This window comes from Rhipicephalus sanguineus, chromosome 6 (genome assembly GCF_013339695.2).
Source record: "Rhipicephalus sanguineus isolate Rsan-2018 chromosome 6, BIME_Rsan_1.4, whole genome shotgun sequence".
NCBI classification, from domain to species: domain Eukaryota; kingdom Metazoa; phylum Arthropoda; class Arachnida; order Ixodida; family Ixodidae; genus Rhipicephalus; species Rhipicephalus sanguineus.
This window is the reverse complement of record NC_051181.1, coordinates 16,434,382-16,458,507: the sequence shown is the minus strand read 5'-3', so window position 1 is coordinate 16,458,507 and position 24,126 is coordinate 16,434,382. Positions and strand designations below refer to the sequence as shown.

At 49.9% G+C, this 24,126-nt stretch overlaps 1 protein-coding gene across 1 annotated transcript in view; it reads right to left on the bottom strand.

Annotated features, from left to right (window-relative positions):
• Positions 1-24,126, bottom strand: part of LOC119395613 (activated CDC42 kinase 1) — a 223,811-nt gene that overhangs the window by 57,590 nt on the left and 142,095 nt on the right. Inside the window, exon 3 of the mRNA XM_037662596.2 lies at positions 12,024-12,146. Coding sequence (XP_037518524.1) covers positions 12,024-12,146 — 123 coding nt within the window. The remainder of the gene's footprint in view (positions 1-12,023; positions 12,147-24,126) is intronic.

The window sequence follows — 24,126 nt, the reverse complement described above, 5'->3', positions numbered from 1 at the left end:
ATTCCCAGTGACTGGTAAGTTGGAAGGGTCATTCCTCTGCACAAGTCTGGAAATAAACATTGCCCTGACAACGTTCGTCCCAGTACAGCGTGTAAAAATGGAGCACGTCATATACTGGCCTCTTTTTTAGAATCCAATTCCTTCTTCAGCACTGCCCAGCACGGATTCCGTAAGTAATTTTCATGCGAAGCCCAGCTCATATGTTTCACATGTTTCACACATGACCTTCACTGCATCCTCTGCATATATTTAGATTTTTCAAAAGCGTTCGACAAAGTCTCACATGGGCTGCTATTTCTTAAATTACGTAATCTTAACATTGACCCTTGCATGGTTGATCTGCTTTCTTTTAAACTGTTCTCAATTCGTAACAGCCAATAACATTGATTCACCTGTCCGTTCTGGCGTGCCTCAGGGGTCCTCCGTTCTCGGGCCCCTCCTCTTTCTCATATACGTAAATGACTAACATTTCATCTTCAATAAATCTTTTTGCTGATGATTGTGTTATTTACCACGAAATTAACGACAATAACGACGTCTCTTGCCTTCAATCCGACATTAACAAGGTTCTGGATTGGTGTAACACTTGGAGTATGAAACTAAACATTAATAAGTGCAAGCACATGCGCATTTCTCGTAATTCAAATGAACCTCCTACTTACCACATTAACAATGCTACTCTTGAAACTGTGTTCTCTTATAAGTACCTCGGCGTTCACATTTCTTCTAACCTGTCCTGGAAAAGGCACATCGATCATATCATAATATAACGCCAACCGCATGCTTGGGTATCTTCGCAGCAACTTTTCTCATTCATCCAGTTCAATAAAATTACTGCTTTATAAAACACTGGCTCGATCGAAATTAGAGTATTCTACATCTGTATGGAGCCCTGGCATACATCCACACATTGTAGACTTGGAAGCTGTGCAAAACCATGCCTGTCGTTTCATGCTCTCTAACTATCCCCGAACAAGTAGCGTAACCGCCGTGAAACCAAGTTTGTCCCTCCCTCCTCTCTATCATCGCAGCTTCATTATGTCTTTTTCATAAAATTTACTACAGCAACTATCTGAAAAACAAATTACTCACTTGAGAGAACGGCAGCATGGGCTAGTTGATTTGTAATCGACATATTTGCACAGCACTACGTGAACGAGGACGTATGCGCCTGTGTTGTGTCCTTTCATACGTCCTCGTTCACGTAGCGCTGTGCAAATAAGTCGATTACAAATTACTCACAAGGCCCTCATACATATCAGATCGCAATGATCACCGCAATATAAAGCTGGAATTCCATCTTGTCACACCAAATGTTTTCATGACTCCTTCGTACCCAGAATTTGTGTCAGTTGGAATTACCTTCCCCATGACATCGCTGGCATAACAGATCATAATGTTTCGAAACACAATTGCTATCTTGTGAATATGTTTATGCTTGTTACTCTTTGTATAACTTTTCTTCATGCCTTGCTGTTTAGTGTACTCTTCATGTATCCCCACTCCCCTCTGTAATGCCTTGGGGCCCTGAGGGTACAATAAATAAATAAATAAATAAAAAATTCGGCAGATCCCACGTACCGTGGGAGACGATGTTATGCGAAGCATACGGCGGGTAGGTGACTGTAGCGTAACCTTTTTTTACTGTAGCGACACGTTACAAAATGACGCTAAAGATTTGTATAAATTTTACACGCACACTTATATATGTTGAAGAACCGCATATGTGTTATATAACCAGTTGTTTACGGTTGGGTAACGCTGCCAATGGCAACGTGGGTATTACCAACACCAGAAGCGGTAAGCAGATATGTAGCGCTGATACGTGTCCCGAGAACGCACGCACGTTTCTTGAACGTGTGCAAGAAGTTTTTGACAGTTTTTGAACAAGGGCATCATCACCGTGATCAGTGAGCACCAGCAGCTGGTCACAACTTGCTATAGGATCCGGTCGTGATCGTGGTGACGAGGGGTCCATGTGTAGTGAAGTATGTCGTATAGTAGAGCTGTTGGAATTCGTGGATGCCTCGGTCATTTCGTCGACAAATTGTCTGTCGACAGAGCCGGCGACATGTCGGAACCTGAAGCCACCCTTCACGTTGGTGAGGTATAGGCCGTCGAGGCTCGTAGGCCCGGATAGTGCTACGTAGACCAACATCAGTGGATGGTGTTTGTCGTTTTTGTAGACTACCTCGGCGTATGTGGCCTACGTAGCCTAGTCTACAAAGCGGCTGTCAATCAATCTGGCGTCATCCTCGGTGAGCATGAGGCCATCGCCCAGCCTCGTAAGAAATGAAGAGGACACTGCGTCGTTCTGGCGGACTAAGTGCGCTTTACGGTGCGGTGATGAAGGGTGGGCTGATCATATGTAACTTTCGTTAATGTATTCCTCCGGGGTCGAGCAATGCTTAAATATAGCTTGCTAAATCATAGGAATACAAACGTAATGTTTATTAGACTGCTATAAAAGCGGAGCCAACACTGGAACTACAGACGTTAATCTGATATGACGCCCGTATCGTAGAAGTACACATCGTAGGAGTATCATGTAGTGTTTATTGATTTCTTGTAAAATTATATAGCCAGCACCACAAGCACAATTGACGTTGCACCGATATTACGCCTGCGTAGGCTGTTCTTCCAAACCAATTTATAGACTTGGCGTGGCTCAGTGGTAGAATACCTGATTGCCACGCAGAATGCTTGGGTTCGATTCCTGCGGGGATCCTAATTTTCATTCTTTCCATTTGGTTGCGTCGACGCTGCCGATGTTGGTTTTCCTTAACGCCTAGCATTTAAGTTAACAATGTTCTCGCCGTTCCTGGGTAGATATAAACTGTCAATCACCTGTGGCGCATACCCGTGCACCGCGGCCCGTGGTAAACGGGTATGTGCCACACGTGTCTAGTGGAAAGGGTTTGACGACGTACGCGACAAGATTTTAATGTTATTCATGTCATGACCCGGCAGTCATATTCGTCAAATCCTCTTACCCTCCCATGCAAAGATTGGTCTACACCAAGTTAAGGTGGCGATCATGAGAGAACCCAGACGTAGGCGGCTAGATAGATAGATAGATAGATACGTAGATAGAAACGCTCAAAGTGCCAGAGGTTCGCTAAGAAATGCTTCGCATTTAATAAATAAATAAATAAATAAATATACAAAATAAATAAATAAATAAGGGCGTGGTTGCGATCGCTGGCGCGCGCGCTATCTCAGAAGCCATCAGCTGGCGGCTTTTATACCCCTTCATTGAAGCCATAGCGCTGATGAGACAGGGACCACAGTCCCGTCCTCTATTGTGTAGTCCCTGTCTTATCAGCGCTATGGCTTCAATGAACGTAACAAACCAACTAGCCCTAAAAGCCTGTCTGTATACCCTTCTACGTGCTGCGCTCTCAACGCCAAGTGACTATGCGGAAAGAGAATCTCTCTCTGGAGCGGCCGTATTCTCTTATACCAGCGTTTTTTAGTTACGCGAGATCGGATACAAAAGAGTTAGCTGCCAGCCTCACTTTGAATAACACTACAATGTGTTGCTATCGCATTCATTGCTTCGCCCTTGCGGTGAAACTGTGACATTTTTTTTAACCTGAACGCACGAGCATCGACCGCCGAGTTGATAAGCGCCGTACAACGGAGCGCAGCGGCGAAATGAACGAGAATATGCGCATGCGCGCTTATAAGTAGCCCCGCGCAGCTGTCGTCTGCTAGGCTTTTCCACGAACCAGACACGAGCCCCGCTTCTTTTGAGCACCGCTGTCGTTATCCTTTCTTTCTTGTCGTAACGCTGCCATCAAGTTATAAAGAAAAGGTCAAGTGGTCGTGCTTCAGGTGGATGGGATGTGATTACACCCGCTAATTATACTACGTGCGCATCAGCATTTTTAAAACGGAGCTGTTAAGCTTTTGGTTATGCCGTGCGGAGTCGACGAGTGACTTCCATCATCAAAGGCCGGCGCGCGCTCTGGAACTCTTCGTCCTCTTCTTCATGGTCTTAGTCAGTATTCACGCTTAGTGAAGCCAATTAAGCCAAGCTATGTTGAGATCAAGCTAGTTAGACTACTAATTCAGAACAACAGAGAGCTGAGCTAGCTGGTCAGTATTCCTTCTAAAAAGACAGGGCGGTGCAAACACGGACACAAGAAAGAAGTCAGGACACCACAAACGCCGTTTGTGATGTCCTGACTTCTTTCTTGTGTGCGTGTTTGCACCGCCCTGTCTTTTTAGAATGAATACTACTTCAGGTCATTGTAATTACGGCTTTGCCTAACAAAGGGAGCGCTAATTAAGACCCGGATAATTGAAACCGTAGTAATTAAGGACATACTATTTCATGTTGTGTTCTAATTAGTTTAAGACCTCGCTAATTAACACATCGCTAATTAGGATCATGCTAAGTAAGACAATGATAATTAGGCCTTGCTTATTAGCAAGGTATTTGTTAACAAGACCCTAACTTGCAAAGTCACAATTAGCATGATCTTAATTAGAAGTTTGTAAGAGCGTGTTCCTATAAGCAAGGTCTTAATCAGCATGGTTCTAATTTACAAGGTCCTAATTATGTGGTACTTAATTAGGACGGTGCTAACATGATCCTAATAAGTGAGGTTCATTAGCGTGATTCTTTCATGGTCTGGCTTAATTAGCTTGATCTTAGCATAGCTTGGCTTGACTAAGCATGAAGACTGACTAATACCCCTGTCACACTCGAGGTGTTAGTGTCATTAGGTTCGAATGTCATTCGGTGCAACGAACGCCATTCGATCCGTGATGGTGCTACACAGGAAAAAGTAATGTCATTCGTTCATGATATAATGTCGATTATTAAGACGAAAAATGGCCTGGAAAATTGAGGAAGGTAAATGTAGAGCGGTATAAAAGTGAAGTGATTTATTTCAAAAGACATGTGGGATGTCGCTTCACTAAATAAACACGGATAAAAACAAGGCGCAGTGCGTTCGCTTAAGACATACGCGGCGTGACGGAAAAAGAAAACAATCACAGCATATCCACGAAGTGAGTGATGACAAGTGGGCGAAGCTCCGGGGGATCATTAATCGTGAATGCCTCCGTACATTGCCCACTCGATCATGCAAAGACGTGACAACACTTGTGTACAGTATATACAAAGTTGTTTATTAATCACACTGCGAATATGGTGTTGAAATGTGGGCGGCGTACTCCTTTCATTATGACCGCCTTATGATCGGTGAAATGTAAAGCCTAAGGTTCTTGTATGGAATCCAACCTGAACTTTTAGAAGATGAGGTCAATGCAAGTCCCTCTGATCGAGCCTGAAGGAAGTGCGGAGCTGGGCAGCCTTCTTTGTTTCTCCTCCGTTTTCTCTTTCTTTCCTCCTGTCTTTTTCTCTTTATCTTTATTTTTATTTTTGTTCCTATTTTTTTATTTCTTTCCCTCTATTTCTCGCATGCGTCCTCTTCTTCAATTTTTATGTGGTTTTGCCTGCGCCCACTCGTCATCATTCACTTCGTGGATATGCTGTGATTCTGAACTTTTCCTCGTTGGCATCATCATCAAGGTGCTCGAAGAACAAGAGGAAGAAGACTTCTCTTTGGCGCGAGAGCCAGCGCTTCCAGTACTAGCGGCTGGCTACGACACAACGGCAGACAAGCCTCGACCTGAAGGAGGTTCGCCCCTAAATCGTGCCGCGTCTACTGAAGTTTTCTCCAACGCGAAGTGACAGGGGCACCCGTGTCAGTTTGCGGTGCAACAGCACGCACACAGAAACCCGCGTTTGTTCGCTTTCAAAACGCGGTCTCACACGCGTCCATGCCGGAAAACAGTTTGCAACGGAACTCTGAAAAATCGCCTTCTGACAGCCTTATTGTGAGCAAACGTCTCCGCCTGGGTTCAGTGCGCTCGTGGAGCTGATGCCACCGCTGCAGATGCACGTGCACACAGGCTTCTTGTTTATATGTGGTTCATATTATGGATGACAGCGCCGGCGGCCAGACGCCACAGAGGTGGATAGTAAAAATATTTTGCAACAGCCTTGCGTACAGCTGTTCTCCTTAAAATGACAGATGCCTTTAAAAAACAACCTTAATAGCGAGTTTGCATGAATGCATGTGAAATTGGGAATACTGAATGCCACATTTTGAATAGCCTCTGGGGTAGAGAGCAAACATTCGGTTCGACTGCGAAGGCGAATGTGTTTTTCTAACTCATTCGATTTCTTAAGTCATTCGAACCTAATGACATTAAATATTGCTGTATAGCAGCCGCACAATGTCATTAGATGCGAATGTCATTCCATTCGAATGACATTAAAATGTCCAGTGTGACAGGGGCATAAGAACATAAAAAAGAAAACGAAGAGATCCAGGGAGCGCGCTGGCCTCTGACGATAGTTTCCTGTCGACTCCGCACGGCATAACGAAAAGCTGAACAGTACCGCTGTAAAAATGCTCATACGCAAGAAGTATAATTTGCGTGTGTAATCACATCCCATCCATCTGAAGCGCGACCACTCCACCTTTTCTTTATAATTTGATGGCAGCGTTCAGAAACGGAAAAAAGATGACATAGAAGCAAAAAAGTTGGCCGTGTATCTACGTGCTTCGCTGCAAATGTCGTTGAAAGACAATAGTCATCAGCCGGCCGTGCTACATGAGTCCTGGTCTCATCCGCGGCCACCTGTGATGCTGTTCTCGTACCATTTTTTTTCATTAAGCGGCCATTTATGTTTTGCCTTGCCTCAGACAGCGCCTCCTCTATGTTGAATCGGCCGCCTCTGGCTGGCATTGATAAAATCGAGGAGGCGCTCCGTGAGATATGGACGCCATCTGGCAGTGGCGTCGGGAAACATGAACTTGTGCAGAACCCAGGGCCACTGCCAGGTGGCAGCACCATATCGTCGGCAGAGGGCTTTTTCGTGCATATCGTCGCATTTTCAGCGCAGCCTAAGAAGCACTAGGACCTTTAGAATTACGTATTTATGTATTTTCTAGTAAAGGAACACACCACCTAATACATACGTATTGACGTTGCGCCTCAGATATGCGTAATATTTGCTTTTTAGTCGACAATATTACCAGTATGAACGCAGCTACCAGTTCAAGATGGCTGGGCGTTCACCAAGTGCTTAAACGTTGTAGCAAAACAGCCATTTGGGCTAGGTTGGTAACGGTTCATATCTTAAAGCAAAAAGGCGCACTGCGGGAACAAGGACATACGAAGGGAGGAACCGACGACACAAAGCGCACACTCGCAACTGAAGGTTTATTGAAAGAGCACACATAAATACGTTACAAAAAAGGCACGTGGTGCAATTTACCTCGTCGAAACAAAACAAAACGAGATGGATATCCCCTTAACAGATCATGAAGGCGCATGCGTCTATACAAAAAGGAATTTCGAGGAAAACCGGACAAAAGAAAAAAGAAAATTCAAACTTCGTGGGGGGGGGGAGGAGGAGAGGGGAGAGAGAAGGGCAGACAAGTTTAATGCAGTGAGTTGATCAAATATGAATACTCTATCTCTGTTATGGCGATAGAAGGGTGGCTAACGCATCTATTCCCACATCTCTTTATGGGATATCCATCTCGTTTTGTTTTGTTTCGGCGAGGTAAATTGCACCAAGTGCCTTTTTGGAAACGTATTTATGTGTGCTCTTTCAAACCTTCAGTTGCGAGTGTGCGCTTTGTGTCGTCGGTTCCTCCCTTCGTATGTCCTTGTTCCCGCAGTGCGCCTTTTTGCTTTAAGGCTTAAACTTTGGCCGGGTGGCTGAATCGTGTGACAGACAGACAGACAGACAGACAGACAGACAGACAGACAGACAGACAGACAGACAGACAGACCAAAATTTCTGCGTTCAAGTATCCCAAGAAAGACTATCTTCTTTAAAAAAGCATGATAGCGCTGCTGAAAAGAAGCGGGGGTGGTGTCCGGTTCGCGTATTATGATTTCCTGGCGCGGCAGCGCACGCGAGAGAGAAAAAAGAGAGAGCGAGGAGGACGCCAGCGGCTCCTCCGCGACCGCTTGCGCGCTATTGGTTCCCCTCTTAGGGTCACGTGGCTGGGCACGCGAGAGCGTTTACGAACGCACGCACGCACGGAGTAGTGTTTACGGCTGTTCCATCGTACGGAAGCACCCTCTTCCTAGCCACGCGGCAGATTCGCGCAACGCACATGGCGGACGCTCAAGTACGCGCGCCTGTTCCGAGTTCCGCTTGCCCATCTCACGTTGAGCGGGTTTCAATAAACGTGCTTCCGAGTGACATGTTGGACACGAGTACTCCTACGTGCGAAATAAACGCCAGATCTCATAGCCCATGTAACATCGAACAGGTTTCGAAGAGCACGCGGACGTTCACGCGTGAGTTAGACGCAAGTTCTAACTGCCCATCAAACGTGAAGTGCCTCCGCGTCGACCTGTGCACGGACGGCGACGCACACGAGTGGATCGCCAGCTACAGTAGGAAAACCAACACGACATGGATCGTCGACAGGGAAACCCGAAATCCAGAGGCAAGTTCACGTGTTCGTTTCTTCTACAAGTGGTGAATAGGCCAGTATAATAACATTTGATGATATCGACGCCAATTGCGAAAATGCTAAATGCGAAAGCGCTAAATGCTCGCTCATCGTATCGAAAGGCGCGACGCTAAGGGTGACCGCGTGGTCTAGGACGTACACTGACATGTAGAAATGTTAAATGGGGGCGAAAACACGCGAAAATGGACTATCGAAAATGCAAACATTACATGGCCGCAGGCCCGTAGCCAGGGGAGGGGGGGGCGCCCCCCTCCCCCCCCCCCCACAAATTTTTATGATATATGGTGTTTTACCGACAATAAATAATGGAAATAGGCGTTTTGCTCAAATAGTCAAAGTTTTCAGCAAGTGGGCGCACCCCAAAAAAAATTCCTGGCTACGGGCCTGCATGGCCGTATACTATAGGGAGGTTAATGCTTCAGCAGTGCGTTGCTTGCGGCGCGAACCGATCTGCCACTCAAACTTTTGAACAAGCCAAACGGGCGACAGGGCCGCAAATAGGAAAAGTTGTGATAAAATCTTCTGCACTTAAGCATGGTTCAATGGACGCGGCTATTTCAGGCACGGCTTTCCAAAAATGGAAAATAATCACACAATATCACCAAAATTCACAGTGAAAACAGAGGCCTCTTGGTTTCAGTTCAAAACAACCTTTCAAGTACACTAATCGTAACAGTCATTGACAGTTTTGCCGACTTCAGCAGCGGCATTTCCATGCTGCAGCTGCGGCTTTAGTGCACAATATCATTGCAGCATTCAGTCCAAAACACAGCGTCGCGCCTTTCGATACGATGAACGAGCATTCAGCGCTTTCGCATTTAGCATTTCCGCGATTGGCGTCGATATCATCAAATGTTATTATTAGACTGGGCCTATTCGCCACTTGTAAAAGTAACGAACACGTGAACTTGCCTCTTTGGATTTCGGGTTTCCCTGTCGACGATCCATGTCGTGTTGGTTTTCCTACTGTAGCTGGCGATCCCCTCGTGTGCGTCGCCGTCCGTGCACAGGTCGACGCGGAGGCACTTTACGTTGACACTCGGAACCACGTTGCTCATCGAAACTATGGAAACCCGCTCGCAGGCGCCCTCAGCGCGCGTATCTGCGGCGTCTCGGCGTGGCGATGGGTGCTTCCGAACGATGGAATAGCCGTAAACACTCCTCCGTGCGTGCGGAAACGTGCTCGCCAGCCCGGCCACGTGACCCCAAGAGAAGAACCAATAGCGCGCAAGCGCTCGTCGAGGGCCGCTGGCGTCCTCCTCGCTCTCTCTTTTTTCTCTCTCGCGTGCGCTGCCGCGCCAGGAAATCATAATACGCGTCCGGTTCCTGGGAAAGCCTAGCAGACGACAGCTGCCCAGGACTGGCTCTTAGCGTGCATGCGCGTATTCTCGTTCATTTCGCCGCTGCGCTCCGTCGCACGGCGCTTATCAACTCGGCGGTCGACGCTCACACGTTCAGGGTAAAAAAAAATAGGAGGCTGTACTTGGGGGCCCCGTGACATACTAGGCCTGCTCGTCAACAAATTCTGTCACGTGACCACGAATTCAAGTAACGTCACTGACCATCTTCTGCCATTTTGTGAGCGTTGCTGTTTCGTCTGCTCTGTTCAGCAATGCCAGTCCTCGATCATCAAACTACGGCGTTTATCTAGTGCGTGACTGGCGAAAGAGCCGGGAAGAGTGCCCAAATCAGTTAGAAAAGCTTAATTGACTGCGCGAACCTCACCAGCGGCTGCGTTTTTGTTCTTGTCGTCCAACTGAGGCGACGATTTCCGTGAGCCTTGCAGCAGTCGCAGTATTAGATGTGCTGAAACATTTTCGCTCCGATCATTTGTAAAGTAGCATGTCGAGAAGTGACGATTGAAGCATTGAAATCACAACATTGACGCGACCTTGTGGACTGGGCAACCCGGCCACTCAAGTTGCACTTCATAGCGGCTTGCTGCTATCTGCTTTTATGCGCTCTGCAACAGTGTGTATGTGTAACACGCAACTGGCGTGATGCAACGCTTTTATCACTCGTACTTAGATTGGGCAACGCTGCATTCTAAAGCTATACGTACGCGCGTGAGATACAAATCTCACGCACCTACGGTGCACACGTCTATGCTCGTTCAAAGGAAAGTGGAACTGCGCCAATTTCACAAGTCAATGCGGACGACGCAGCGTGATGGAGAGCGCCGAAGCAGTTGTCTGTTCATTACGCAGTATAATCCCGGCAGTAGAGAGCTTTTAAAGACGATAGTCATTCTTGGGGAACTTAAACGCAGAATTTTGGTCTGTCTATCTGACTGTCTGTCTTTCTCATTGTCTGTCTGTCACCCGATTCAGCGACCCGGCCAAAGTTGAACCACGTACTTGCTTACCGACCACTCATCTTGAACTGGTACGGCTGTTCATACTTGTGAACGTTGTCGATCAAAAAGTAAATATTACGCATATCTGAGGCGCAACATCACTAGGTAAGTATTAGGTGGTGTGTTAATTTATTAGAAAGTACATAGATACGTATTTATAAAGACCCTAGTTTCTTAAGCTGCACTGAAAATGCGGTTGCGCTGAAAATGCCATATGCGCGCCGACGACCGCCCTCTGCCACGGAGGAAGGAAACCCTCTGCACAAGCTCATGTTTCATTGCCAGATGGCGTCCATATCTCACGCAGCGCCTCCTCTATCGTCTTTATACGGCATTTGCAGCGGAGCACGCAGATATGCGGCCAATTTTTGTCTGTACACTACTCAACGTTTGCGGATGCACAATTACTGGAGCCGTTGACGGCAGCAGCAGAGCCGGTGGCGACATCTTGTCGCGTTTTGTCCAACTACAATATATTACAACTCTTCTTCAGTCGCGTCGGTGTTGGTGTCTAAAAAAATACTAAGAATAATGTGAGTCGATGATTATCTCACTGCAAATGCTTTACATAAAGTCAGCAAATGGGTAAGTCGCTGCAATGTTAGGTTTCTAGGTCCCTCGTTAGGCCCTGGCGCTCTGCATCATCAGGTGTCGTTACCAACATTGCGCATTACTTACACGACTCCGGAAACGCGGCCAAAACTCGTGACGTACGTTGGTACGTAGGTATCAACACAGGCACGGGGTACGCACCTGATGACCTCATCGCTGGCTGCTTGACTTCCGATTTACCGCTTTCCCGAACTAAAACTCAACTGAAATACGTTTTAGACTGCATTTAAGGCTGAGATTATAGAAACGTTACCTCTGAGTTCTCATCAACGCGATGTAATAGTCAAACCGTGTTAGAATTTGTGTGTCAGGACTTTATTAGGAGGCCAAAGTTGCTCATTCATCGCAAATGGCGCCTCCATTCGTGCAAGGATAGTTCCAAAAGCAACACGCAACGCAGAGAAGACGCCATTCAGGTACAGAGAAGTCGACAATGGTGGCGTCACTACGCAGATTTATGCACGACTCGGCATCATGACATTCGCGCACACTCGATTGAATAAATTATTTAAACAGATGCACTTCCGACTCACTTGGCTGTCCCGGACGGAAGGGAGCAGCACGGGCTCCAGTATGGTCTCCTGCTTGTCCACACGACGGCTTGACCCGGTGGACTGTGAGGGCGCCACCGAGGGACTCACCAGGAAAGGCCTCACCTAAGAAAAGAACAGCACACACACGCATTCGCAACACACTAAGGCTATGCGAGAGCCATTGCTACAGCAACAAGGTTCCTCTAAATTATACGCCCGGCCAATCCGACGAAAAATTATACCCCACACTGTGGAGACGCGCAGCTTGCGGGTTGGGTTTGCTTACATCGCGGACATCTTGAGGTCCAAATCGACGGAAATTCCAGACAGCACGAAGACAGCTGACGGTAAACACGTGGGTAGAAAAGTAATTCAAAGCACTAGGCTCACAAATTTAGTTTCATGTTGACGAGTTCAAATCCTGCTCCCCCTTCTTTTTAATTAGTACTTCTGACCTCTGATTAACAAAGCGCTGAAGGGTGCAACAGATCCTTTTCGGTGACCCTTGGTCATCCAAGACACGACTGGTATACGCCTAGTGCGCGCGGACGGAAGCGCCATAGGCGGCGAACTCAATCATTGCTTTCGGGAAAGCAAGCAGACGGCCGCCGTGGTTTCCTACGTCGTTGTACGTGTGTTTCCGCGTTGTTCCGGTTTCCGTAGTGAAATAAGCAACGTTCGTCGTATGTGTGGTGGCCGAAACTTCAAGGGATGTCGAATAACAATTGCTGTGGAGTGGAGTGCTCAAACACCTACAAAAACGCGCCCGGAACACGGTTTTACTCACTTACCGCAAGGCCTCCTGAGCAAGAGCGACGGAAGCAATGGATCGCCGCTGTTCGTTGGAAAAGGCGAGCCGCTTCGTCATTGTGCGGGTTAACACGTCGCTTCTTGTTCTAATGCTTTCGTTCTGTCATATCGGTGCTCGCTGGATGTACTCGATCATATTGACACTGGTAGACGACCAAAGTTATCAGCCTGAGCATGCGTTGGTTCGGTTCGACCGCCGTGCAGGGCACTTCGCTCAAACGTTCTATATTTCAGAAGTGTTGTAGTTCGGGCGAGTTGGTCATTCATGAACTTAGCTTGTACTAGCGCGATACATGTACCGCGCTATTCTATATTTATTATTTAAAGAAACAGTAATGCAGCAATGGTTGACTTCAAAGAGAACAAGAAGTGATTGAGACGTCACCTTTGTAAACAAAACAAAGCGGATGTTCACCACGAGCCGCACCTCACAGCTGGATATTGTTACGCTGGTCTGCGCGACGAACCTTTGATATTCACCGGCATGACGATTCCCTCTACGCGGACGTTCGTTCTCCTCCGCAGTCGGTCATCACATGTCTTCTCGGCGACCCTCTTCAAAACTTGTCACTGTCATCTCTTGATACTTAACTCACAGCACTAGATCATCAAACAACACGTCTTCTGCGGTCGAGCGAACGATGCTATCACTAGAACGACATAACTTCGCCGACTAACTCCTCACTGACTGGCTGCCCCCGCGCGCTTGCTGCGCTTGCATTGCCTGTATCGGCTCGCGCCTGGGTTAGGGAAGGTGCGTATGATTCGTCTGTGCGTAGCACAGCGAAAGCTAGGGAAAGGGCGAGATCCTCTCACCGATTTGTCTGCGGAATCATACGGCGCCGCTGGCACGGCTTTGCTCTCTCGAATATCCCGATCTTCCGCGTTCGTTGGCTGTGTCGGTGGCGTCTTCTGCGGAGAGGGTAAGAGGCGCGCGGGCGCGCTCCCGGCGCCTTTTTATACTTGTTTTTTTCGATGCGCGCGCTCTGTCGCGCACGAACCGTCGGCGTCAGGCCTTCATGCCGTCGTTCGAAATCGGCGACGTGCGCTTAGTTAAGCGCTCGTTCGTGATAAACATCGTGCACAAGTCCACTTTCGTAGAGGCCCGCGCCTTTCCTGCAGCTGCCAGTGCAGAATTAGTTGTCTGGCCCCCGCACGAAGGGGCATCCGCGTAGCACAGCGAAAGCTAGGGAAATGGCAAAAATAGCAGCCGCGAACTTCATTCATCTCCTCACAGCAAAGCTGTGCAAAGCGCTGTCGTCTGCTCGGCTTCCCGCACGTACTGTCGGCGGCGCCCACTAGGTGGCTATCAGTGGCGCCTCTATAGGCGGTGCACAAGGCGTATACGCTACTTGTGTTATCTCACTGTGACTCACTTCATCACCAGAACAGGAACTGGCCTCTCTGGTGCGGTATCCGGCCAACACTTCCCAAATCAATGTGGCGACGTAAAGCGGCGCTTCTGTGTGCGGTGCAGAGAGCGCATGCGCCCGCACGAAAAAGTTATCTTCGAGAGGAAGGGTGATAATAAAAGTTCAGTAGTTGTTTGGGACGCGAGTTGTTCACTTGCGCAGCTCTGCCGAGCGCGCGTCTCAACATTGGTGACCCGGACGTGATTCGAACACGCAGCGACCGGAGTGTCGAACCAGCCGCAACATGGATTCAACATCCACGACCGACGCCACTCCGACAGTCTCCGCAGTCGACGGTAAGCTGCCCCCTTTTTGGACTGCGGACCCCGCACTTTGGTTCATACAAGTGGAATCTCAGTTCGCAGCCAGACGAATCACCGCAGACCTTACGAAATACCACTACGTAGTCAGCAGTCTGCCGCCCGCCATAGCCAGTGAAATCAGGGATCTGTTGCTCGCACCACCTGTCGAAAACGCATATGTAACACTAAAAGAAACCCTGGTTCGCCGAGTTACGCCCTCCGAACCACAACGACTGCAGCAATTGCTTCGCGGCACGGAACTCGGCGACCGCACTCCTGGTCAGCTTTTGCGCCGCATGCAACAGTTGCTCGGCGAGACATCAACCACGATAGATGGAGTATTGCTCCGACAACTTTTTTTGCAAAAGTTGCCTTCAGGCGTCCGCATGGTCATCGCGGCCTCAGAGCACAAGGATTTAACCGCAGCCGCCGAACTTGCTGACAAACTGGTAGCAATGACACCGCCCACACCCATGGCTGCCGTGCAAGCGCGACAGCCTCTAAACGAACTTCAAGAGATGCGTGAGGAGATTGCTCGACTTGCCGAAACAGTATCAGCTTTGCACACAAGCAGGAGGGCGCAAACGATAACCGAGCCTAACACGCCGCTACCGCAAAAGCAGCACGAGCATATCTGCTGGTATCATCGGAGGTTCGGAAGTAGTGCGCGTAAATGTGTCCCACCGTGCGCGCACTCGGGAAACGGCCGCGGCAGGCACTGAGGGCGACCAGTGCTACTACGTTGCCTCCAAGTCGTCCCTCAGTATTCTTTATTACCGACCGCAACAACGGAATACGTTTCTTAGTTGACACAGGCGCCGAGGTGAGCGTTATACCGGCGTCACAAGCTGAAAGAAAGAAACCTAGTACATCGCCCTTGCAAGCTGTCAATAACACGGTGATAACAACATATGGCCATCGTTCACTGTCGCTGAACTTCGGTTTCGGCAGAACGTTTAGCTGGGTGTTCATAGCTGCTGAGGTCAAATTCGCCATACTACGCGCAGACTTTCTCCAGTTCTTTGGTCTGTTGGTCGACGTCCGCAACAAACGGCTTTAAGACCCTGTTTCTCGGGGAGCGGTACAGGGCACGCCGTGTTGGCACCCCCCTATCAGCCCGGCCTTGCTTAGTCCGGCTGGAGAAGCGTACTTCACTGCAATACTACAAGAGTTCCCAGAGCTGACGCGACAGCCACAGGCATTCCCAGAAGTAAAGCACAGCGTCCTGCATCACATCGAAACCACAGGCCCACCGGTCTATGCGCGACCACGGCGCCTGTCACCCGAGAAGCTGCGGTTGGCTCGACAGGCGTTTGCCCACATGATGGAACTCAGGATACTACGTCCTTCATCCAGCCCATATGCGTCACCTCTTCACATGGTCCCAAAATCGACAGACGGTGATTGGCGCCCTTGCGGGGACTATCGAGCGCTGAACCGGGTGACCGTCGTTACCCAGTCCCGCACATTGATGAGATGACCTCCTTCCTGCATGGTGCTACCATTTTCTCTAAAACAGATCTAGTGCGAGCATATCATCAGATACCCGTAGCACCGGAGGATATTCCCAAGACCGCAATAACAACGCCGTTCGGAATGTTCGAGTTCCTACGCATGCCTTTCGGCTTACGCAACGCCGGCCAAACCTTTCAACGGTTTATGGATGGCGTTGTTCGTGGCCTCGACTTTTGCAAGGTATACCTCGATGATCTTCTGATTGCTAGCAGCACTCCTGAAGAGCACGAGCGGCATCTGCGCTACGTACTCCAGCGACTGACAGAGAACGGCATCGTTATAAATACGGCAAAGTGCGTGTTTGGGGTACCGACACTATCATTTTTGGGCCACAGCATTTCAAGTGCCGGAGTACAGCCCCAGAAGGACAAGGTGGAAGCAGTACGGCAGTTTCCACAGCCGAGAAACCTCCGCCAGCTTCGAGAGTTCCTGGGACTAGTGAATTTCTATCGTAGGTTTATCCCGAAATGCGCCAACATCCTTCACCCTCTCCACAGCCTACTTGCGGCATCTGGATCTAAGGCAACTGCCATTCAGTGGAACGACCAATCCACACAAGCATTCCGGATGATTAAGGAAGCTCTCGCAAATGCTACCATGCTCACGTACCCGCAGCTGGGTGTTCCTCAGTGTGTTATGGTAGACGCCTCCGATGCAGCGATTGGAGCCGTGTGCAGCAGAGGGTGAGCGGAGTGTGGCGACCAATCTCCTCCTCCAGAAAACTGAGCCCGTCCGAACGAAGGTACAGCACCTTCGGTAGGGAACTCCTGGCCATATACGCGGCTATCCGGCATTTCCGACATTATGTGGAAGGACAAGAATTTTTTGTGCTCACGGATCACAAGCCACTCACCTATGCATTGCGCGCGAACTCCGATTCTGGTGCGCACGTGGCACGGGAGCTCCGCCAAATGTCGTACATCGCAGAATTCACGACAGATATACGCCATGTTAGTGGCACGGATAATGCTGCTGCCGACGCTCTTTCGCGCGGTCGAGTGAATGCCATCAGCCTGCCGAGCGGTGTGGACTTCACCACACTTACGACGGCTCAACGCAGTGATGGAGAATTGAAGCGTCTACTGACGTCCCCAACCAGCGCCTTGAAGCTGCAATGGTTGGCAGAACCCACAGGATCCGTATGCTGCGACATGTCTACAGGCAGGGCCCGACCGTTCGTCCCCTCGAACCTCCGTCGCATCATTTTTGACTTGCTGCACAGCCTGGCGCATCCCGGGATTTGAGCCACGCAACGGCTATGCACAGCGAGGTTCGTGTGGCCAGGAATAAACCGGGATGTCCGACATTGGACACGAGAGTGCCTCGCGTGCCAGCGCTCCAAAGTTCAGCGACATACTGTGACCCCCTTGGGATCCTTCCCTCTGCCGGACTGTCGGTTTGCACATGTGCATGTTGACATTGTGAGACCACAGCCGTTGTGCCAGGGGCAAAGCTACCTGCTAACCTGCATCGATCGCTTCACGCGATGGCCGGAGGCAGTGCCCATTCCAGACATCACTGCTGATACCCTCGCCCGCGCATTTATCTTCCACTGGGTGGCCCGCTTCGGAGAGCCGGCAACCGTGACTACGGATCGCGGAACACAGTTTGAGTCAGCCCTGTTCGCAAGCGTCACTCGGCTCTTGGGTACTGACCGCATCAGAACAACTGCCTACCATCCGATAAGCAACGGTATAGTGGAAAGATTCCATCGCCATCTGAAGACGAGCCTGACGGCTGCTGCGAGTCACAGTTGGGTAGAGGCACTGCCGTTTGTTCTGTTGGGCGTAAGGACGGCTCTGAAAGCAGATATTGGATGCTGCTCCGCTGAACTGGTGTACGGAACAACGCTTCGCCTCCCAGGGGAGTTTTTCACTACCAGTAAGGACGAGAACGTGTACGCGAACGCGGACTACGCCGCGCGACTACGAGACATCATGAGCAAGCTACGCGCTGTTCCTCCGCGTCCGCCCGCAGCCCGGTCAGTCTACGTAGACCGGGAACTCTCCTCCTGCTCTCACGTGTTTGTGAGGCACGACGCCGTACAGCGTCCACTCCGGCCCCCGTACGACGGCCCCTTCAAGGTGCTGCGACGGGCAGACAAGCACATTACAATCGACAGAGGTGGTCGTCACGACGTGGTTTCTCTGGACCGCGTAAAATCAGCACACGTGGACTCCGACAGCGAAGCACCCGCACCACCTCGAGCTCCATCTTGGCAGGCACCCCCGGCAGACCACGTAGCGCAGCCCCAACAAGTCCTCAAACGGTTCACGCGGAGTGGACGGTGTACGAGACCCCCGGTGCGCATGAACTTAAGAACCGCAGTGGATCGTCCGAGTGCGGCCGTTGCGCGCGCACTCACTAGGGGGGGAGTACTGTGGCGACGCAAAGCGGCGCTTCTGTGTGCGGTGCAGAGAGCGCATGCGCCCGCACGAAAAAGTTATCTTCGAGAGGAAGGGTGATAATAAAAGTTCAGTTGTTTGGGACGCGAGTTGTTCACTTGCGCAGCTCTGCCGAGCGCGCGTCTCAACATCAATCTCTCAACTACACCCTGGTCATCATACTCCAGCAGCTGCCGAGTACCCGACTACGGGTGCGGTCGACCTTGTAAAGCAAGCGGAGGGTACTCTATATCTCTGGACACGAACACGCCGCTACTGGAAACTCAACCTAGAAACGTTTAGAACAAGGACCGTATTAAGTGAATTAGACTGACAGAGTTACTTGAGGACTTAGACAGCGTTAACTGGGATATTATTGGCCTTAGAAGAAGCGAGGAAGCACATGCCCTACTAAATAACCGTAACGATCTGCCCAGGGATCGCGGACGAGAGTGGGGCCGAGGCACCCACGCTGAGGAAGGACGACCCAACAAAATGACGGCGGTCACCGAGAGCTGCGCTCGTCGTAGTTTATTATGGCCGTGACCAATGTTGCCCGCCGAAACTGGCGGGCGCACGAAGCTACACGCTAAAAAGGGCGTCACATGCTCGTAACACCCCTTACCCCCAGTTACTATACACTAAAAAATTCGCAGCATATCCACGGGTGAATGATGAAGAGCTTGGGCGAAGCTCCTGAAGCAGTCATGGTTACATCGTGAAATCTTCAGTGGTTCCGCCCAGCAGTAATCAAAGCGATAGCCCAGTACACCATCAAAGACGTGACAAACACTGTATATATTTATACAAGAAATTTTATTAATCGTAAGCTAGACGTGGCTTCCGTTCCCCCTTCATTATAACGGCTTTATGGTCGGTGAAGTGATGGATCGGTGATAAGTCTTAGTGGGATGTTTGCAAAGACGAAGTAGTGGGCAGTTTGCAAAGGTGGCTTCCGTTCCCCCTTCATTAGAACGGCTTTATGGTCGGTGAAGTAATGGATCGGTGATGGATCGTAGTGGGATGTTTGCAAAGATGAAGTAGTGGGCAAATTTGCAAAGTATCGGTGATGGGTCGTAGTGGGATGTTTGCAAAGACGAAGTAGTGGGCAGTTTGCAGAGGTGGTTACGCCGGACAACGGAGACGTGACAAGGTTAGACTAAGAGGAGCTTCGCCCCTAAAAAGCAAAACACAAGACCAAGCCAGGTCGACGGTGGCTTAGCCAGGCGAATAATGGTCTGGTGCTCTTTGATGTCGAGTGCTCCGTCTCGGCACAGGTGTTGGTGTGGGCGGGGTATGGCAACGCCCACCCAGCCCACCAACGCCGAGTGCGGCCTGAGCCGTATTCGTTCCGTCCTGAGGGTCTGCAGTGGCTGGAAGTGATGGTAATGGACTTGGCATTGGTCTAACAGGTGGCGCAAAACTGGCGACGCCTGTCACCTGCGAGGTGGTCGGAGTCTCGTTGACAGCAACTGGTGGTGCCGTTAACCTAGAAGGTGCAGGCCGGGTCCCACGGCGAGCCCTCACGTGGTCAACGTGCCGGTGCCACGTGGCTCCGTCCTGCATACGTATGAGCAGCGACGAGGAGCTTGCAGGTGAGACCACCTGTCAGGCAGACCAAGGTGGGCCAGAACAAAAGTTATTGGCAAAGAATGGCGCTCCCGGCTCCGGTAACGGCACAGGACGGCATCCTCGGTCAGCGGCCAGCTTCTGCTCTAACTACTTGAGGAGCGCTGTGGACCGGAGGTCTGGATGCCAAACATCCAACGGTGCCATCACCATCCGGCCAAGCAAGAGCTCACAGGGTGCACGTCCGTTGACATCATGGAATGTGGTTCGGTACTGGAATACGGGTATGCGGGCGACCTACCTACGCATGTCCCCAGCCTGGCCCTTATTGGGACCCTCTAACACTTTTCCAGATCTCAATGTTTTAGCTTTTTACTTTCGGGTTGCCTAGACTGAAGGCTGAAGAGATTAATGCAGCAAGAACGGCAACGATAGGGGCACGCAGTCCGAAGTAGAGGTGTGCACCGCCGCGCCGCCTGTTTTTGGACACGCCGCTCGCGCCGCCGCCGAAGTCCCAAGAGAGATCACGCCGCCGCGCAATAATTGCGGCGCGCCGCCGTTAGTCTTTTCTTTTATTCAAATGGGGAATCTGGAAATAAAATACAGCACTTCGCCGGAGGAGCTCTTCTCGATGTGTCCATGTAATGAACTGGGCTTTTAAGCGGCCGCTGAATAGCGGGAGCTCGGCGAGAAACGCGCTTCCTGTTTCCGGTTCTTATTGTGCAGCCCCATCATGACACCACGAAGCTTTCAAACACTCTCGACACAAATGATAGGGACGGAATGCGGTTCAATGCACCGAACACAGCCCTCAGAGATCGGATTTTCGGTGCACGTGTCTTTTAATCGTGTTAGCCATCGATTTAGGTTTAATGCGGCCGCTCGTCTAACGCAGCTGTTAGGTCGGTACGCATTCCCTGCATCGTTCTCAAACATCTGGGACACATTCATATGCAAATTGAGACTAGGAAAGTTCCTGTTTCTGTGCAGTTCGTCCACTCTCTTCTTACGCTAGGAATGTGCTTGCGGGTTCGGTGCGGCGACGTGGTCAAGAGCGAGGTTACATCAAAGCTCACCGCTTTTTCGAATCACTGAATGCGCTTTGCCGAAATGGACTGTGTTATCTCCTTTGGATGAACGCATCGAGAATAGCTCCGGAGAAGTTGTAGTATCTTTTTCTTCACCAGAAATACCACGAGTATTGCCTGAGCTTAACGCTGCCGCGTCCTCCAGCCTTAAAGGGCGACGACCCAACTCGCTGGACAGCATATTCTTGGAGTCTTGGACAGTACACTGTACACAAATAAATAAAATAGATAAGTAATATATATATCTCGGTGCGTTACTACACTTCTTCCTTTCATTCTTACTCGAGTAAATCGATAAATAGAGAAATAAAGAGAATGGCAAACTTAAAACATAGCTGAGCTGTAGTTGGTATGTATTCATGTTAAAAAGACATGACGTGGAAACACGAACATACGAGAAAAGTCGGGAGAGTGAACAGCTATCTCTCACGTAGACCACCTCTCGCACTTGATGATAAGTCTGGCTGGCCTCTTATACGTGGGAATGCACAGATAAATATTTGTGTCTACCTTTGGTTCCACCGCTGCGTGATTTTTCAATTGTTAGCGGCGTTTCTGGTCTATTGACTACTTTCCTGTGTCCGTGTTTGCACGCCCCGCTTTTATAAAAGGCCCCTAACAGCCTTTGAAAATACAACAAAAAACAATAACAACGAGCGCATTATTCTCCCTTGGCGTTTGTTGTCTTTTGGTGCACTTCGTGATGCCAGAACTGTGATTCACGTGACATCATCAGGGTACATATTCTCGACTGGTTCATATACGAGAAATAACAGTTGTGAATTGTCTCCCATACTGCTTTGCTATATATGTAGCCGCCCACCCGCTCTTGCTTTTCTCGCACGACTATCGTGCGCTATTAAATGATTTCGCTCCATTTTGTGCGTTTGCGACGGCGCATGCAGAGATAACAGACTGCAGCCGACAAGCGCGAAATCATGATAGGTTCAACGCTTAGTGCTGACATTGTACGCGTGCTTTATGAAGATAATAATAATAATATCTGGGGTTTAACGTCCCAAAACCACGATATGATTATGAGAGACGCCGTAGTGGAGGGCTCCGGAAATTTCGACCACCTGGGGTTCTTTAACGTGCACCTAAATCTAAGTACACGGGCCTCAAACATTTTCGCCTCCATCGAAAATGCAGTGCTTTATGAAGAAATAAGTGGCGAGGAGATGTCCGTAAGAAGGGTATCGAAGGCGAGAAGGAAACCAATAGAAAAGGCGCCGGATTATATGATTCTTCTAACGGACGCACTCTTTACAGCGGAGACGATGCAGCTTTCCAGGAAAAAGGCGAGCCCGATTCGACGGGTTTTTTTATTTTTTTTATTGCGTTAGCAATTGTATAGACACTCAGGACAGGTTTTCACCGTCGCCGTCATGTTCCGTGTAAACTCTAAATCGATAACATCGCTCCGCGCATTGTATGTTCTACCCACGAGTAAAAGCTCGTGAGCGTTGGCAAGGAACATGGCTAAAGCAGAGATGAAACAAGCTGACCATCTCCGTCACTCGGATCAACATCAACCCGCGTGCGAGGCCTGCCGTCGATTGCTCCTCGAGCAGGAGGAAACGCCCCGCCCGTCATTTGCTGGGCGAAGGAGCAGGGAGGGATGTGTGGGGAGAGGAACTGCGTAACTCGACCAGCATCTGTGAACTTTGACTATAAGGGCGCCGTCGAGAGCGCTGGCACGCGCGCTATTTCGGCAGACATCCCCCAGTGAACGGCTCGTATACCTTATACGCGCTGTGAGCGCTGTGATCTCACTACTTCGCGCTCAGACCACTGATACGACCAACCGACCGAAAACCGCTTCTCTCCCGGGAGCGGTCGTATTGCCATACACCGGCTTTTTGTAGTTAAGTGAGATCGGAGCAAAAAGAGTTAGCTGCTAGCCCTCGTTCATGTAACATTACGGCGTGTACTTATCGTATTCACTGCTTCGTCCCCCCCCTCCTCCTCCCCCCTCCCGCGCCGCCGCCGGTCCGATGAACCCCGCGCCGTTCACGCGCCGCCGCCGGAGGTGGAAACACCGGCGCGCCGCCGCCGGTGATTTTTGGTCCGGCGCACATGTCTAGTCCGAAGTTATTCAGCCTAGAACACTCAAAATACAATATAATGGAAACCTACCCTCAACTCGATTTTCGCGGGTCACCTGACCACGTTTCATTCTCCCTGTGACGTTGGATGGCGCCCCAGTGAAATGAACTGAAAGATCCTACGTACGGGAAACTTGTACACAATGTTGCCCGTTCTTTCCAACGTAATGATGACGCCGTTGCGATAGCAACAAACAATGTGGTGCATTAAGAGTGAACTGCACGTGCGAAACAAGGCAGATCGCGAACGCATCATGTCTTGTAGTTTTAGTCATGTTTCTTGTTGCGCGACGGCGTCTATATCAACGCTCTTACAATTTTTTCCCTTCAATTTCTTCAAACAACGGCGCCTGGAGCGTCCCCAGCGCGTTTCCTCCAGCGCCGTGGCGTTCGGCGCATTCTTTGCCGGGCGCTGCAGTTTTAAAGCGGAAAAAGTCTAAGATCGTTCGTCTAGTTGGTGTTCAGTGAAAAAAGCATGCTAAAGAAAAACTAAACCCACTAATAACCCCTTTTGTGATGCAGCGCCGTTATTATTTCTAACGTTACATTTATCCAATCACAGGCCAGCGCTCATCTTCGTCATTTCCGCGCGCAATAGTTCTGGCGAGTGCCCCTACGCGTTGATGCGGTCGGCAGCGATGTAGGCGCTTCAAAAAAAGTGTTGGAGGGCCCCTTTAAGTTAGTCCTTAATGCTCTGTCCCACCCGCCCGGCTGCACCGTTTGAAGCAGGGTGGTACGGCGGAACCATCATTCGGCGGATTCCGTTCTTCGTCAGCCAGGCCAGATACTCCGTGCTGGCGAAAGCAGGCCCATTGTCGGAGACTATGACGTCCTGCAACCCCTGGGCGGCGAAGACCTGCCGCAGCGCTGCAATGGTCGCTCCTGCTGACGGAGTGGTGACAGGCAGAACCTCCA